Source organism: Microcaecilia unicolor, chromosome 5 (assembly GCF_901765095.1).
Source record: "Microcaecilia unicolor chromosome 5, aMicUni1.1, whole genome shotgun sequence".
In the NCBI taxonomy this organism is placed as follows: Eukaryota; Metazoa; Chordata; class Amphibia; order Gymnophiona; family Siphonopidae; genus Microcaecilia; species Microcaecilia unicolor.
This window is the reverse complement of record NC_044035.1, coordinates 201,431,079-201,450,244: the sequence shown is the minus strand read 5'-3', so window position 1 is coordinate 201,450,244 and position 19,166 is coordinate 201,431,079. Positions and strand designations below refer to the sequence as shown.

The following is a 19,166-nucleotide window of genomic DNA, read 5'->3' as shown; positions in this document are numbered from 1 at the left end:
TTAAATGTGTAGGTTTCCAAAATGTCACGTGTAAGTGTCTCTACTTTATGTTGTTATGTTATATTAATGTTATATTCCTCTCAACACCTTTAAATAGGTTTGGAGTGGATTACAGTATAAGATAAAACAAGTCAACAATACTGTACAATATCTAATTTAAAAATACATACCTTCTAAATAAATTTGTCTTAAACATTTTACGAAAAATTAAGTAATTTGGTTGGCATTTCACCAAAGTAAGTAAAGCGTTCCAAGTTTGAGATGACTGGTAAGAGAATAAAGCTGTAAAATATTTCTTAAGATGAAATCCTTTGAAAGAGGGAGCAGATACATTTAGACTATTGTGAATATCATACTTTAAAGAACGTGCATTAATCAGGGAAAACATATAACTTGGTGCTATACCTACCAATATCTTATAAACTAGACAGCAAAACTTATAGAAAACTCAAGCTTCTATCGGCAGCCAAACAGGTCTGTGTTCTGAAATACTAACATACATGTAAGTGCCAGCACACATAAGATTTGTATGTTGCTAAGTTGCATCTGTTGATGTTTTACACCCTTAACCAGCTCTGGTGTAGCTGGCTTCAGAAACCCTCTGGCTGAATATCAACCCCTAACATGTAAAATGTTGCTCACATCTGGTACATATGTACGTATTCACTCATATATTTTAGAAAAGGTATTACATCAGCAGATCCTTTTTTGAAATACTGTTGGAATTGAACATGTCCTGACCTGGACATCTCAATTCTGATTTTCACAAAAATTCATATAATACTCCAGATGGGAACCTTCTCCAGACAGCGGCTGTCGCTATCTGGATAAGTACTTTTGAATATTAAGCCAATATAATATGTGCACACATTTACATCATTGGAGTGGGTATAAATTTGTTTAAGAAAATTTGTGCAGTGTGAGGGACAGTTGTGAGAGCCTATTAATTAAAAGTGCATTGGCAACTATTTTATATTTATAAAATGGGCATTTATAAAAAATTTTACATAGATACCCCATCATGAAATTACTCCCAGTGATGGTATTTTTATAACAGGTTAACTAAATTCATATACTGGTAAGTACATAGAATACGCCTATTTTATAAGGAAAAGTATGCTCATACTTTCCCTTATAAAGCACGCCTTAAAACCCCCACACAATTTGGGGTATGATTACTAACGAGCAGAAGGGCTTTCACTCAGGGGTCCTTTTACCAAGCAGAGGTAAAAAGGGCCCTGTGCTAGCGGCAGGAGCCATTTATGCCACATGCTGCAGCCCTTTTTACGGCAGTGAGTAAAAAGGGCTAAAAATAGCCATGGCTATGCAAGGGGAGCACTTACCACCACCCATTGAGGTGGCGGTAAGGGCTCCTTCGCTAACCCAGCAATAACTGGGTAGCGTGCAGTGTTGCCTGATTACCACTGCGTTAGCGCCACGCTAAAAAATATTGGCCGATGTTCCCTAGCGTGGGAAAGGTGCGTACTGTGGTTGGAACTATTGCCGGCACCTGCGTTAGGCTAGCAGTAGCTCCAGACAAGCCCGCATTGGGCTTACCACCACTTTGTAAAAGGGCCCCTTAATTTGGGTTAATATGCAAATACAGCACACCTTAAGCGCTACCTACTGTACATTGACTGCAGTGTCCATCCACACCCACTCTCTGTCCATACTCTGCTGAGTCCCCACCTCTTCTTGCAATAAGCAGCGCCAGACTTTTATCTCACTAGCTGTTTTAACACATGCTAAACATTAGCACAGGCTCATACTAATGGTTAGTGTGTGCTAAAACCCACACTAACTGCTTAGCATACCTTAGTAAACATGCCCCAAAGTTAGGTGCACCAAGTATTGTATACTTCATAAAATGGAAAGGATGCTCATAAATGTTTACCTTTGCTCAATTCTGTTCCCTGGAATTTCTATTCAGTATTTTTTTTCTGGGCATAAAAATATGCTCTCATTTGGTTTCTGTATATACTTACATGTGTACAAACATAGGCAGTTTTATAATAGATGATTTCTAAGAATAAAACAATATTTTATGTCCAGAAATTGCTTATAAAATTCCCCCCATTATAGGTACCCTTCAATTATTATACTCTGCATGGCAAATTCTTCGTATCACAAAATTCAAAGCATTGTGGTAACTATTCAAAAGCATTGAGGCCACTATTCAAAAGCACTTTTCCAGATAACAGCAATTCTGAGTACCAATACAGACTGCTGTGCTGTGGTACTATTTGGACACTAAAGTTCACTTGAGCATCTTGTATCCCAAATTCAGAAAATCCAAAACAATATGCAAGATCTTTACATACGGATCCACACTGAATGAGAAAAATTCACTTCAATACTAAAAATGTGGAGAAAAACAGATCTCGGCAACACTGCTCAATCCTACAACATGGAAAGGCTTAAACAAACCATGCCATCTTTGGTCAGAAAAAAAACTCCATTTTTCATATAGTGTAAAGAAAACCACACGCCCATCCACAGGCATGAATTTTAATATGCCAGTCCAAAAAGCGAAGATACTTACTTGTAGCAGGTATTCTCCGAGGACAGCATGTGGGTTGACGTCCACGTCGGCCCGGGAATTGGCATTTTGCAAAAGCAAAAAAACAAAAAAATTTGGCCACAGTCTTCTGGCATGCGTGCACTGCACATTCGCGGACTAAAGTCACGCCCGCAGTGCGAGTGAGTACCTCAGTTAAATTAAAGAGCATAACAATAACAACTCCAAAGGGGAGGTGGGAGGGATTGTGAGAATAATCAGCCTGCTGTCCTCGGAGAATACTTGCTACAGGTAAGTATCTTCACTTTCTCCAAGGACAACCAGCTGCTTCTTCTCACATATGGAGTATCCCTAACATCCAGGCTCACTCAAAACAATGAGCATTGGTCAATTGGGCCTCGGAACGACATAACATAGGTTAACCTGAAACTATATACAGCTAGCTGAAAGTGCAGCCTGGAACAGAATAAAACGGGCCTAGGGGGGTGGAGTTGGATTCTAAACCCCAAACAGATTCTGCAGCACTGCCCAAACCGACTGTCGCGTCGGGTATCCTGCTGAAGGCAGTAGTGAGATGTGAATGTGTGGACTGATGACCACGTTGCAGCCTTGCAAATCTCTTCAATGAAGACTGACTTTAAGTAAGCCACCGATGCAGCTACAGCTCTAACATTATGAGCCGTGACATGACCCTCCAGAGTCAGCCCAGTTTGGGCATGTGAAGGAAATGCAATCTGCTAGCCAATTAGAAATTGTGCATTTTCCGATGGCGACTCCCCTCCTGTTGGGATTGAAAGAAACAAACAACTGGGCGGACTGTCTGAAGGACTTCATCTGTTCCACGTAAAAGGCTAATGCTCTCTTGCAGCCCAAGGTGTGCAAGCTGCTTTCGCCAGGGTGCGCAAGAGGTCGGGGAAACAATGTTGGCAAAACAATTGACTGGTTCAGATAGAACTCCAACACCATCTTCGGCAGGAATGTAGAGTGCGTGTAGAGGACTACTCTGTTGTGATGAAACTTAGTATAAGGTGCATTCATTACTAAGGCCTGAAGCTCACTGACCCTACGAGCTGAAGTAACAGCCACCAAGAAAATGACCTTCCAGGTCAAGTACTTCAGATGGCAGGAATTCAGTGGCTCAAAAGGAGCTTTCATCAGCTGGGTGAGAACGACATTGAGATCCCATGACACTGGTGGAGCTTTGACAAGGGGCTTTGACAAAAGCAAACCTCTCGTGAAGCGAACAACTAAAGGCTGTCCAGAGATAGGCTTACCCTCTACACGCCGATGATAAGCGCTAATTGCACTGAGGTGAACCCTTACGGAGTTAGTCTTGAGACCAGACTCTGACAAGTGTAGAAGGTGTTCAAGCAGGGTCTGTGTAGGACAAGAGGGAAGATCTTGGGCCTTGCTGTCACACCAGACGGCAAACCTCCTCCATTTGAAAGAGTAACACCTCTTTGTGAAATCTTTCCTAGAAGCAAGCAAGACCCCCTCTGAAAGACCCAAGGAGGTGAATTCTAAGGTCTGCCATGAGAGCCAGAGACTGGAGGTTGGGATGTAGAAGCGACCCCTCGTTCTGAGTGATGAGAGTTGGAAAACACTCCAATCTCCACGGTTCTTCGAAGGACAACTCCAGAAGAAGAGGGAACCAAATCTGACGCGGCCAGAAGGGTGCAATCAGGATCATGGTTCCATGGTTTTGCTTGAATTTCAGCAAAGTCTTCCCTACTAAAGGTATGGGAGGATACGCATACAGAAGGCCTGTTCCCCAATGTATGAGAAAGGCATCTGACGCTAGTCTGTTGTGGGCCTGAAGCCTGGAACAGAACTGAGTGACAAAAAGATCCACCGAGGGGGTGCCCCACGCTTGGAAGATCATGCGGGCTACGCCCATGTTCAGTGACCACTTGTGAGGTTGCATGACCTTGGTCAGCCTGTCGGCCAGCCTGTTGTTTACACCTGCCAGATAAGTGGCCTGGAAAAACATGCCCTGACGGCGTGCCCAAAGCCACATCTGAACAGCTTGCTGACACAGAGGGTGCGATCCGGTGCCCCCCTGCTTGTTGGTGTAATACATCGCAACCTGATTGTCTGAATCAAGATGGTTTGGTTGGACAGCCGAACTCTGAAAGCCTTTAGAGCATTCCAGATCACTCTTAATTCCAGGAGGTTGATCTGAAGACCTGCGTCCTGGAAGGACCAGGCTCCTTGAGCGTGAAGCCCATCCACATGAGCTCCCCACCCTAGGAGGGATGCATCTGTCGTCAGCACCTTTTGTGGCAGAGGAATTTGGAATGGTCATCCCATGGTCAAGTTGGACCAGATTGTTCACCACTGAAGAAAATGTTGAAAATCAGTGGACAGTTGGATCACATCCTCCAGATCCCCCGCAGCTTGATACCACTGGGAAGCTAGACATGCCATGGAAGTTACATGAACTGTAGAGGCCATGTGGCCCAGAAGCCTCAACATCTGCAGAGACACTCGAACTGTGGACACCAGGGACAGGAGGTTGTCTGCCCTTGGCTTGGGAAGATAGGCCAGAGCTGTCTTCGTATCCAGCAGTGCTCCAATGAATTCCAGTTTCTGGACAGGAGTGAGATGGGACTTGGAGTAATTTATTACAAACCCCAGTAGCTCTAGCACCTGAATAGTCATTTGCATGGACTCCAGAGCACCTTCCTCCGAGGTGTTCTTCACCAGCCAATTGTCGAGATAAGGAAACATATGCACTCCCAGTCTGTGTAGCGACGCTGTGACTACAGCTAGACACTTTGTAAACACTCTGGGCGCAGACACCAGGCCAAAGGGCAGTACACGGTACTGAAAGTGCTGTGTTCCCAGCCAAAATCGAAGATACTTCCTATCGGGATGTGAGTGTAAGCATCCTTTAAGTCCAGAGAGCATAGCCAATTGTTCTCCTGAGTCATGGGAAGAAGGGTGCCTAGGGAAACCATCCTGAACTTTTCTTGGACTAGGAATTTGTTCAGGGCCCCCTGTTTTCTTTTGTACAAGGAAGCAACTGGAATAGAATCCCAGCCCTTCTTCCCCTGGTGGAACGGGTTCAACCGCATGGACCTTTATAATGGCAGAGAGTTCCTCTGCAAGTACCAGCTTGTGCTGGGAGCTGTAAGAATGAGCTCCCAGTGGGCAATTTGGAGGTTTGGATTCCAGATTGAGGGTGTATCCTAACCGGACTATTTGAAGAACCCACCAGTCGGAGGTTAGAAGAGGCCACCTTTGATGAAAAAGCATTAACCTCCCTCCAACCAGCAAGTCACCCAGTACCGACACTTTTACAGTGGCTATGCTGAGCTGGAGCCCGTCCCTTGCTTTTGCTGGGGAACAGCAGGGGCCTTAGGCACTCGCTGTTGATGAGAACGAGCAGCCGGAGTGTACCTCATAGCATAGGAATAAGGAGCACTCCTCTTTCCCCCAAAAAACCTCATGGATGAGGAGGTTGTAGTAGAAGGTGCCCGGAGGGAGAGAGAATCCATAGCATCATTATGCTTCTTGATCTGGTCAACAAGATCCTCTACTTTTTCACCAAAAAGGTTGTCCCCTCGGCAAGGTACATCCGCCATCCGCTGCTGAACTGAATGATCCAGGTCAGAGACACGCAGCCATGAGAGTCTGCACATCACTATACCTTGAGCAGCGATTCTGGATGCACCATCAAAAGAGTCATACGCTCCCCTGGCCAGGAATTTACGACACGGCTTCTGCTGCCACCTGGCGAAAAGGCTCGGCCTGCTCCAGAGGGAGGGCATCAACCAAGCTAGACAGCTGCCTCACCGAGTTCCGCAAGTGGACGCTCATGAAGAGCTGGTAAGACTGGATTTGGGCAGTGAGCATAGCGATGTGATACGCCTCCCTTCCAAAAGAATTCAAGGTCCTAGCTTCTCTGCCTGGGGCACCGAGGCATAGTCTCTAGTACTCTTGGCTCTTTTGAGGGCGGAGTCCACCACCATGGAATTGTGGGGTAACTGAGACCTCATCAATCCAGGTTCACCATGGATCCAATACTGGGTATCAGCTTTCTTTGGGATCACGGGGCCAGACAGAGGGAACGACTAGTTCCACATAAGGACTTCCATCAGTACCTTATGTAGAGGAGCCATCACAGCCTCCTTAGGTGGGGAATGTTAGTCCAGGACCTCAAGCATCTCAGCTCTGGGCTCATCCTTAACCTCCATAGGGAATGGAATAGCCGTAGCCATTTCCCAAACAAAAGAAGTAAAGGACAGACTCTCTGGAGGAGATAGTCTCCTTTCAGGTGGAGGGGAAGGTTCAGGGGGAATCCCATATGACTCATCAGAAGAAAAGTATCTGGGATCTCCCTCTGACTCCCACGAGTGCTCCTCCTCAGTATTGGATAATACCTCTTTCAGGGAACTTCAAGACTGAGCCTGCCTCGATGCCGAGGATCGACGTCCTCGATAGCAATGTTGAGAGGCTGACGCCCGCATGGACTACAGCGAAGCTTCCTCCGCTAAAGTCGAAGGGGAGTCGAACTGGGTGGCAGCCACACCAGTGCCGCAAGTAGTACCGAAGATGGTACGGAAAGCGCGTCGAAAAAACAAAGAAAACTTAAAATCAGGAAGAAAAGGGAACTAAGAAGAAAACTAAGGGTAAACTTTTTTTTTTAAACAAAGCAAGGAAAAAAGGGAAAAAACTCACGAAAAAAGAAGACTCTTTTCCCGGGCCTCAACAAGGAGCACAGGAGGAACCTGCCGCACCTCGTCGCAGAGAAAGAAAAAATGAGGTACTCGATTGTGCGGCAGGCAGGCGGGAAGTTAGTCCGTGCATGCGCGCTGCACGCACACCAGAAGACTCTGGCAAAACCTTTTTGTTTTTTTGCTTTTGCAAAATGCCGATTCCCGGGCCGACGTGAGAATAAGCAGCCTGCTTGTCCTTGGAGAATCAGCAATTTATAATCCACTTATCTCATGCTGCCTTGTTATCTTGAGAGGTGGCGAACCAACAGACTAAGACTGCCAGGCCAGAGCATCTGGAGTATTGCATTCTTCAGTTCAAAAAAGATAAAACAGAATATGAAAAGGTTCAAAGAAGAGCATGAGGAAAGGCTAAAGAGGTTAGGGCTCTTCAGCTTGGAAAAGAGACAGATGAGGGGAGATATGATTGAGGTCTACAAAATCCTGAATGGTGTAGAACAAGTAGAAGTAAATCAATTTTTTTACTCGTTCCAAAAGTACAAAGACTAGGGGACACTCGAGGAAGTTACATGGAAATTATTATTATTATTATTTGTTACATTTGTATCCCACAATTTCCCACCTTTTTGCAGGCTCAATGTGGCTTACATATTACCATTACCGCAAGAAATCCTTTTAAAACAAATAGGAGGAAATATTTTTTCACTCAACGAATAGTTAAGCTCTGGAACTCTTTGCTGGAGGATGTGGTAACAGTGGTTAGCGTATCTGGGTTTAAAAATGGTTTGGACAGATTCCTGGAGGAAAAGTCCACAGTCTGCTATTGAGACAGACATGGAAAGCAACTGCTTGCCCTGGGATTTGTAGTATGGAGTGCTGCCACAATTTGGATTTCTGCCAGGTACTTGTGACCTGGCTTGGCCACTGTTTGGAAAACAGGATACTGAGCTAGATGGACCACTGGTCTCACCCAATATGGCTACTCTTATGTTATGTTCTTATGTATCTTATATATCCAGATAATGGATATTTGGTCCATTATCTGGATACCTTATCCAGCTAACTTAGGATAGCAAAAATTCTATAGGATTGAATCCACATAAAAATATCCATATATCTTTATACAGATTTTCAAACAATTTATCCATACTAAACTTATCTATATAAGTTAAGATGTCTGTTTTGCAATCCACTTAGCTTTTAAATATATCATTATAGATATAATAGAATCTAAGGGCCGGATTCAGTTAATGGAGCCACAATTAGGTGCTGTTATAATCCGCACTAAGCGCCAATTCTAGAAAGGTTGCTTAGCGTGAAGCAACCTTTATAAATGAATGCTTAGTGCAGAGTCCCATGCCCATCTTTTGGCATGAGGACTTATGCCTGCTGAAACCTGGTTTAAATTCTGATGCCCAACTGATGGCAGCTGAGTGTGTAAATTTGCACCTAATTTCTGGGAATACCTCTGATACACCCATGCCCTTCCTATGGCTACAGCTGTTTTGAGCTGCATGCTATGAAATTTAGGCATGCATGATACAGAATTGGATTTAGAAAAGATGCATGTGTAACTCCTAATTACTGCCAATTAACATTATAATTGGTTGTTAGCACCTAATTGGCTGATTAGGTGCTAACATATCTGGGATCCATGCACAACTTTGGGTGGCCTATATAGAATCCTGGGGTAAATGTGCAGATATAGCAAGAATATTATGAAAGTGGATAACAGGTGCTTATTTGCCTGCAATAGGAGTCTTGCAACTACATCACTTTATAGAACTCATTTCTTTATGAAAGATTATTCATAAATTAATATGATTTAATTGGTTTTTCTGCCTTTGTTTTTGTAATCAGGCCCTGATGCATTCACTGATGCTGTAGCCTACATACAAACCCAGTATGAGAGCAAGAATAAGTCTCTTAAGAAGGAGATCTATACCCATATCACCTGTGCTACTGACACCAACAACATCCAGTTTGTGTTTGATGCTGTGACTGACGTCATCATTGCCAACAACCTACGTGGATGTGGACTCTACTAACCCTCCTTACCCCAAGAAACTAGCAAAAATTGGTTTTCTTTTCAGGTTAATGGGTTATGAAAAAAACCCCACAAATAAATAAGAAATGCATTTCTCCTCAGAACCATAATGGAGCTGTTCTCCATTGCAGATTTCTCTTTGATATTTTGTATTCTGATTTATCTCATCCTACCATTTCATATTTGAGAATGGTTATGAGTGTTCATTCAATGTTCTACAGCCAACGTGACTACACTAGATTTAGAGCATCTAACAGGTTAATTTTAAATATAGAGGGGATCTTTTACTGAGGTGTGAATTAGTGCACATTAACCTCTACCACACAAACACACTGTCAGCACACTGGTTTAGCACTTGGAGTGCACATTAGATGCTTTTTATATTAGAGATGGGAACTAGGTGGGGCATGGGTGGAGAACAATTGTGGACACATATTGCATACTGCGAACTGCAGATTGTGTTTTTAGCCCGGAATTATTTTGCGCTCCCTCAGTAGGAGGCAGTAAGTATTCACACTAATTGCAAGTAGTGTTAGCACATGGTAATGAACATTTCATTGTGGGAAATTGCAGAGGACATGTTGAGCACACCTCCAACAATTAGTGCCCAGCCTTTGCACTTAAGGCACGTTAATGTTTGGTGTTAAGGTGCGTTATTTGCAAAAACATAGCACACTTTAGTAAAAGGGCCCTAGAGATGGATAACCATTGGATATCTTAGAGGAGAAGGGAAATATGCATATTGGAAACTTCTCAAAATTGACATCCCATGAAAGAAACAAAAGGAATGTTGGGTTCTAGCAATGAAAACCTGACCCTCTGGGGTGAATGGGTTGTAATTCTATAATCTTATCCAAGCATTTGTTTAAAACTGCAGTACTAGATATATTAAGGATATGTTATTAGCTGCAGCAGTGATTTACCTTACTACTGGTACCATCCCTGTTTATACTCTGTTATCCAAAACTCTGATAATTCACGATTTATTAGCAACCAACAGCACATCAACATTTCCTGCTGACTTTTGGTTTAGTTCCTGATTCTCCTATTGTGTCCAAAACTAATTTATTTCTTAAATACTATTTTTATGTATATTTATTTATGTCGTGGGGGGATTAAATAGTTTAATTTACATTAGTTTCATCCTCTAAAGTTATTCATGTGCAGCCCCATTTTAGATAGAATGTAGAAATGAGAATTGAGATATTTAGGTTGGGACGCATGCGTGCATGTATATGCACTGGTTATGTGAGACAGGAGCTTTCATTCTACAGCTGTAGACATCTAAAACATCAATGGAGGCAACTAGGCAACGTATATAACTCAGTTTCAGCACTTAGCCATGTTAGTTGGTATTTTAGAACCTAGACATGTAAGTGTTGACACATAGATGTGTATGTGTGCCATTTTGGAAACCTACATGTCTTGAATTCTCTCAATTAAGTACAGAGCCCATAATCATTTGGCACAGTTGATTGTGGGGGTAAAAATACCCTGAGAATTAAGGGAATGACCTCATCTTAATCCCTCCTGGTTAGTACTGCCCAAAATGAGCACCTTTACAAAAGCTATCCATATCTAGGTGCATCTGTAAATCCCAGCACTAATCACAGTGATCATAGATATGCACTCCCTGTCTGAAATGGGAAGTACATGTGTATTTTTGGTCCTGCCCTTGTATTGCCCAAACCCTGCCCTTTTGCCTTATGCACAAATTATTGCAGGTTTACATATGCAAATCCTGACTTTCTACAATTGGGGGCCCCTTTTACCAAGATGCAGCAAAAGGGCCAGTGCTGGCATCAGCGTGTGTTTTACAGGCACACCGAGGACCCTTTTACCGCAGCTGGTAAAAGAGAAGGTCTCGCTTTCCTGCAGGAAATAGCCGTGCAGCAAGTAAAGCACTTGCCGTGCAGCCATTTCAGGGGGGAGCCCATGGAAGTAAGGACTCCAGCGCTAATCCAGCAGTAACCAGAAATGACAGCACGGTAGGGGTGGGAAGTACTGCTGGGCTGCTGCAGTAGCCTGGTGGTACTTTAGTTATAGCGAACGGTAAGCCCGCATTGAGCTTACCACCGCTTAGTAAAAGGAACCCAGGGTTTTCAACATTTAATTGATGTACATTTATAAATGCCAGTATTTACAGTGGGGGAAATAAGTATTTGATCCCTTGCTGATTTTGTAAGTTTGCCCACTGACAAAGACATGAGCAGCCCATAATTGAAGGGTAGGTTATTGGTAACAGTGAGAGATAGCACATCACAAATTAAATCCGGAAAATCACATTGTGGAAAGTATATGAATTTATTTGCATTCTGCAGAGGGAAATAAGTATTTAATCCCTCTGGCAAACAAGACCTAATACTTGGTGGCAAAACCCTTGTGGCAAGCACAGCGGTCAGATGTCTTCTGTAGTTGATGATGAGGTTTGCACACATGTCAGGAGGAATTTTGGTCCACTCCTCTTTGCAGATCATCTCTAAATCATTAAGAGTTCTGGGCTGTCGCTTGGCAACTCGCAGCTTCAGCTCCCTCCATAAGTTTTCAATGGGATTAAGGTCTGGTGACTGGCTAGGCCACTCCATGACCCTAATGTGCTTCTTCCTGAGCCACTCCTTTGTTGCCTTGGCTGTATGTTTTGGGTCATTGTCGTGCTGGAAGACCCAGCCACGACCCATTTTTAAGGCCCTGGCGGAGGGAAGGAGGTTGTCACTCAGAATTGTACGGTACATGGCCCCATCCATTCTCCCATTGATGCGGTGAAGTAGTCCTGTGCCCTTAGCAGAGAAACACCCCCAAAACATAACATTTCCACCTCCATGCTTGACAGTGGGGACGGTGTTCTTTGGGTCATAGGCAGCATTTCTCTTCCTCCAAACACGGCGAGTTGAGTTCATGCCAAAGAGCTCAATTTTTGTCTCATCTGACCACAGCACCTTCTCCCAATCACTCTCGGCATCATCCAGGTGTTCACTGGCAAACTTCAGACGGGCCGTCACATGTGCCTTCCGGAGCAGGGGGACCTTGCGGGCACTGCAGGATTGCAATCCGTTATGTCGTAATGTGTTACCAATGGTTTTCGTGGTGACAGTGGTCCCAGCTGCCTTGAGATCATTGACAAGTTCCCCCCTTGTAGTTGTAGGCTGATTGCTAACCTTCCTCATGATCAAGGATACCCCACGAGGTGAGATTTTGCGTGGAGCCCCAGATCTTTGTCGATTGACAGTCATTTTGTACTTCTTCCATTTTCTTACTATGGCACCAACAGTTGTCTCCTTCTCGCCCAGCGTCTTACTGATGGTTTTGTAGCCCATTCCAGCCTTGTGCAGGTGTATGATCTTGTCCCTGACATCCTTAGACAGCTCCTTGCTCTTGGCCATTTTGTAGAGGTTAGAGTCTGACTGATTCACTGAGTCTGTGGACAGGTGTCTTTCATACAGGTGACCATTGCCGACAGCTGTCTGTCATGCAGGTAACGAGTTGATTTGGAGCATCTACCTGGTCTGTAGGGGCCAGATCTCTTACTGGTTGGTGGGGGATCAAATACTTATTTCCCTCTGCAGAATGCAAATAAATTCATATACTTTCCACAATGTGATTTTCCGGATTTAATTTGTGATGTGCTATCTCTCACTGTTACCAATAACCTACCCTTCAATTATGGGCTGCTCATGTCTTTGTCAGTGGGCAAACTTACAAAATCAGCAAGGGATCAAATACTTATTTCCCCCACTGTACATGTGTAACTTGTGAATAGGGCTTCTAAAATAAGGGACATATTGTGGTTTTTTTCTAGATGGGAAAAGCAATAATTAAAGGTATTTCTGTGATATAACTTTGTTATCCCATTGAAATGGGGGATTTGGGATCAATATTCAAAAACATGGCCACTGCATAAAGATAAGCAGATAATCTACATATATTTATGCTAGCAATTTAGTGGCCCAGTCCACTTAGGTAGGATGACTAAATATGCAGATTTAAATGGATAAATTATCTGTTTATAAAGTCATTTTCAAGCATATGTAGCCACATATGCCTATAAATGGCCTATTATAGAATACAACTGTGTAAAATTATGTGTGTTGACAGGAACCATGTAAAAGGTAGAAGTTGGGTGGATTGTGCCGGGCAGAGTTTCCAAGCACACACCTAGATTATAAAACATGCTAATTAATCACACACTTGATATAGACATTTACAGCTGCTTGAGAGCAATGTAAATATTTGCACCTGCAAGGCAGGCATGATTCTGCCACTTATGCCAGTATTTTGTAAAGAGACATAGAGGGGCATTTTCGAAAGAAACGTCTAAGTTGGAATTTGGACGTCTTTGTAAAACGTCCAAATTCAGAGACGGGGAAAAGGTAATTTTCAAAAAAAGATATACATCCATCTTTCATTTCGAAAATACCAAGGACGTACTTAGATTTGGACGTCTTTGATTTTCGGCGATTTTCAAAACCACAGACGTCCAAGTCTAAAATGTCCAAATGCAAGCCATTTGGACGTGAGAGTAGCTAGCATTTGTAGTACACTGGTCCCCCTGACATGCCAGGACAGCAGTCAGGCACCCTAGGGGGCACTGCAGTGGACTTCATAAAATGCTCCCAGATACATAGCTCCCTTACCTTGTGTGCTGAGCCCCCCCAAAACCCATTACCCCAACTGTATAGTACTACCATAGTCCTTACGGGTGAAGGGGGCACCTATATGTGGATTCAGAGGGTTTGTGGTGAGTTTTGGAGGTCTCGCTGTTTCCTCCACAAATGTAACAGGTAGGGGGGATATGGGCCTGGGTCTGCCTGTCTGAAGTGCACTGCAGTACCCACTAAAACTGCTCCTGGGACCTTTATGCGCTGTCATGGACCTGAGTATGACATCTGAGACTGGCATAGAGGCTGGCAAGACATATTTTTTAAAATGTTTTTTGAAGGTGGGAGGCAGTTAGTGACCACTTGGGGAGTAACAGGAGGTCATCCCCGATTCTCTCTGGTGGTCATCTGGTCATTTCAGGCACCTTTTTGTGCCTTATTCGTAAAAAAAAACACATCTGGGTAAAAACATCCAAGTTTTAGTCTTGGACGTCTCTCCTTTTTTCCATTATGGCTTAAAGATGTCCAAGCCTTAGGAATGCCCAAGTCCCGCCTTCACCACACTTCTGATACACCCCCCTCAGATTTGGATGTCGTTGCGAAAGACGTCCGCTAGAGATGTCCAAAATCGGGTTTCAATTATACCGATTTGGATGTTTCTTTTCTTTGTTACATTTGTACCCCGCACTTTCCCACTCATGGCAGGCTCAATGGAGCTTACATGGGGCAATGGAGGGTTAAGTGACTTGCCCAGAGTCACAAGGAGCTGCCTGTGCCTGAAGTGGCAATTGAACTCAGTTCCTCAGGACCAAAGTCCACCACCCTAACCACTAGGCCACTCCTCCACTCTGAGAGGTGGACGTCCAAGTTCTGATTTATGTCGAAAGATGAATGGCCATCTCTTTTGAAAATGAGCCTAATAGACACCTATGTGTCTTTATAAAATAACTCCTAAGTTATATGCCCTTTTAAATTAGCTAGAGACCCCCTTATAATATTACCCTCATTACGAGTTAGGACCATTGTTTAGGCAGTCTCCCTAAGCAGATAAATTTATCCAAATAATGGCTGAATATCAAAACTGTGGAGGTAACTTTATAAAGTCATTGCCAATATATGCTCATATAATTCCCCTTATAAAATTAGCCCATGTGTAAAAATATGTATGGTGGCAAGATTGCACTCAATTGTACACACAATTGGTGTAGGCAGAGTTTGGGTGGACTGTGGGTTGCAGAACGTTTTAGGCATCCTTTTTGTCCTCTTAATCCAGACAATTAGTTAAATTATTCTCTAAACAGATAAATGTTGGCCCCATCCCTCAGAGTGCCCCATCTCTTCCTTTTAGTAAATGAATACATTTTGGCCAGATTGTCCAAACATTTTGCACATGGAGGGCACTTCTATAAAAGGACACCCATTTTCCTTTATAAAATGCTAGTATACTACTAGCCACAGAGCTGTAGTAAATTGCTTTTAAAAACCACATGTAAATGATAGTATATTGTTGTGCATAACTGTATGCATCACCCACATGTTGCCCTTAAAACAATGCACTGTCTTATTTAGGCATCATTTTAAATAATAGCATGTAGCTGGAATATTGGAATTTATGCATGTATGTGCACACATATGCTGGTATTCTTGTCATTTGCATACATTCTTGGCACCTAAACGTTGGTGCCCTCTTTATAGAATTACCCCTCAAATTTCTTGCTAATTTTTATTTTAAAACAAAGCTACTGACCATATAAATGCTTGTTAATATTGACCTGTTTGATTATTCCTTCAATGTAAGTAATTTTGGCTGTATTGTTAAGAGGAGTTCCTTAGATTTGGGATAGGGTGTTACATTTGTAACAATGCCTATAGTTTTAGGAAAACAGACAATGCAAGCTTCTTTTAATGGAAAAATTGCATGCAGATAAAGCATGCACAACTCTCTTTGAATAATTTTTCTAGATGCAATAATCAAAGCAAACATATGGATGTAGTTTTGCTTTGATTATCACTGTAAACCCTGCAAATAAAAGTTTGCACCAATGAGGGAATTTGCTTTTTGCCCCTTCCTGATTATTCTGTCTGATTCTTAACAGAACAGAGGCTTCGGGGCTCATTTTCAAAGCACTTAGACTTACAAAGTTCCATAGGTTACGATTATAATCGGGGCTCATTTTCAAAGCACTTACACTTACAGAGTTCCATAGGTTATTATGGAACTTTGTAAATCTAAGTGCTTTAGTAACTTTTGTAAGTCTAAGTGCTTTGAAAATACGCCTCCATATGTCTTACTAAATTCTATGATTCTGATAGTGACAAAGCAAGAGGAAATATAACCAACTTTAATGAAATAGAAACCAGCAATTTAAAGGGAGATATGTTAATGGATTTGATGATCGCTTCCAAATGAATTAGCTGAAATAAAATCTAGTACTGTTGCATTAAAGTTTATTTCTTCAGTCATATTTTAATACTAAATGTAATTTTAAATATAGAGTTCAATTCTTTTGCTTAAAACTTCTAATATTTTTTGTCAGTAAAGGGATCGTACAGTTTGGATATGACTGCAAGTGAATGCTGCTTTCTTTCATTTCATAATTATTGTGTCATACAGTATCATATTTTCAAAGCAAATATTTGGACAAAGCTAATTCTGATGTAATCTGTCTAAAAGTATTCTCTAGGGATAACAATTTTACCTAAACTTTGAAAGTTAATGTGAAACTATTTCTAATAGGTTTCATCTGTAACCTGTTAAGTTCTGCTCTTCTTCATCAATGCCTTTTCCAGCTTTGTGTCCCCATTACAGCCAAAGATTTCTATTCCAATAGCTTTAAAATAAACTAACTTGAAGTTGTTGCTTACAAGATGGAAGTTTAAAAGGGTATTATTTTTTTCCAGCAGTCAGTGGACTATTCTCCTTAATGAGTGTATTGCCACTATACACTTCAGATGAAACAAAAAAGTGAGGAGAATGGATGAGGATACCAACTGTTTTATATTTATTCACTTAAAAAATTCACTTAAAAAATTACATGTGCATAACAGCGACCCGACACGGCCGTGTTTCGGCACAATGGCCTGCTTCAGGGGTCTTTATAACCTTGAATGATGTAGTTTAGAATGTTTGTTCCAAGGGAAATAACAGGAAACAAATCTCTCTGGTCTCCTCTCTTCAAAAATAATATATATGAGATATATATATTTTTTAAAAAACGAGCATCTAAATACTCCTCTCCTAAGAGTTATCGGCAAATTGTGAAAAAGCTGTTTTTTTTTTTTGTTTTTTTTTCATCAAAGGTGGCCTCTCATAACCGACCGGTGGGTTTTTCAAATAGTCTGGTTAGGATACACTCTCAATCTGGAATCCAAACCTTCAAATTGCCCATTCATTCAGCTCTCAGCACAAGCAGGTACTTGCAGAGGAACTCTCCACCCTTCTGAAGGCCCATGCGGTCGAGCCTGTTCCACTATGGGAAGAAGGGCTGGGATTCCATTCCAGGTGCTTCCTTGTGAAATAGAAAACAGGGGGATGCGTCCCTTCCTAGACCTAAGGGTCCGAGAAAAGTTCAGGATGGTTTACCTGGGCACCCTTCTTCCCATGATTCAGGAAAACAATTGGGTATGCTCTCTGGACTTGAAGGATGCATATACGCACATCCCGATACTTTCAGCTCACAGGAAATATCCTTGATTTCGACTGGGAATTTTCAGTACCGCGTACTGCCCTTTGGCCTAGCATCAGCTCGCAGAGTATTCACAAAAATGTCTAGTAGTAGTTGCAGCATCGCTAAGCAGACTGGGAGTGCATGTGTTCCCTTATCTCAACGATTGGCTGGTGAAGAACACCTCAGAGTACGGTGCTCGAGAGTCCATGCGGAAGACAATTCAGGTGCTGGAACTCCTAGGGTTCGTAATAAATTACACCAAGTCCCATCTCACTCCGGTTCAGAAATTGGAGTTCACTGGAGCATTGCTGGACACGACAACAGTTCGAGCCTATCTTTCCGAGGCACGGTCAGACAACCTTCTGTCCCTGGTGTCCAAGGTTTGAGCGTCACAGCAAGTCACAGCTCGGCAGATGTTGAGACTTCTGGGGCACATGGCCTCCACAGTTCGTGTTACACCCATGGCATGTCTGCATATGAGATCTGCTCAATGGACTCTAGCTTCCCAGTGGTGTCAAGCCACGAGGAACCCAGAAGATGTCACCTCTGTGTCTACCGACTTTGTGCATTGAAGGCAATGGTGGAGGATTCGATCCAATTTGACTATGGGACGTCCATTCCAAATTCCTCAGCCGCAGAAAGTGCTGGCAGCGGATGCATCTCTCCTGGGGTGGGGGGCCCATGTAGATGGGCTTCACACTCAGGGAGCCTGGTCACCACAGGAAACAGATCTTCAGATCAAGCGCCCAGAGCTCTGAGTGATCTGGAACGCTCTAAAGGTTTTCAGAGATCGACTGTTCAACCAAATAATTTTAATTCAAACACACAATCGGGTTGCAATGTACTACACCAACAAGCATGGAGGCACCGGATCTCGCCCTGTGTCATGAAGCCGTCCAGATGTGGCTTTGGGTGCGCCATCATGGCATGTTTCTGCAAGCCACCTATTTGGCAGGTGTAAACAACAGTCTGGCCAACAGGCTGAGCATGGTAATGCAACCTTACGAATGGTCTTTCAATATGGGCATAGCCCGCAAGATCTTCCGAGTGTGGGGCACCCCCTCGGTGGATATTTTCGCCACTCAACTCAATCACAAGGTCCCTCAGTTCTGTTCCAGGCTTCAGGCCCATGAGAGACTAGTGTCAGAGGCTGGGGAACAGTCCTTCTGTATGCGTATCTTCCCAAACCTTTAGTAGGGAAGACTTTGCTGAAATTCAAGCAAGACTGCGAATCCATGATCTTGATTGTGCCGTCTTGGCCGCAAATGTATACTCTTTTCTATTCCCAGCATTATGTATTTCACCATCATGTACCCAAAACTTGCTGTAAAACCAAATGTACATTCTTTTCTATTTCCAGTATCCACGATGAATTGTAAGCCACATTGAGCCTGCAAAAAGGTGGGATAATGTGGGATACAAATGTAATAATAATCAGATTTGGTTCCCTCTTCTTCTGGAGTTGTCCTCCAAAGAACTGTGGAGATTGGAGTGTTTTCCGACACTCATCACGCAGAATGAAGGGTTGCTTCTGCCAGGGCCGCCGAGAGGGAGGGACAGGGGGGGACAAAAGTTCCCGGGCCCAGGCATCCGGGGGAGGGGCCCGGCACCGCCGCAGTCCGGCCCGCCCTCGCTCCCGGAACTGATTTTAAACGCCGT

The 19,166-nt window shown here is 43.2% G+C and overlaps 1 protein-coding gene across 1 annotated transcript in view; it reads left to right on the top strand.

Annotated features, from left to right (window-relative positions):
- Positions 1-11,029, top strand: part of GNAO1 (G protein subunit alpha o1) — a 1,102,755-nt gene extending 1,091,726 nt beyond the window's left edge. Inside the window, exon 8 of the mRNA XM_030203709.1 lies at positions 9,058-11,029. Coding sequence (XP_030059569.1) covers positions 9,058-9,245 — 188 coding nt within the window. The 3' untranslated portion in view covers positions 9,246-11,029. The remainder of the gene's footprint in view (positions 1-9,057) is intronic.
- The last annotated feature ends 8,137 nt before the right edge of the window (positions 11,030-19,166 follow it).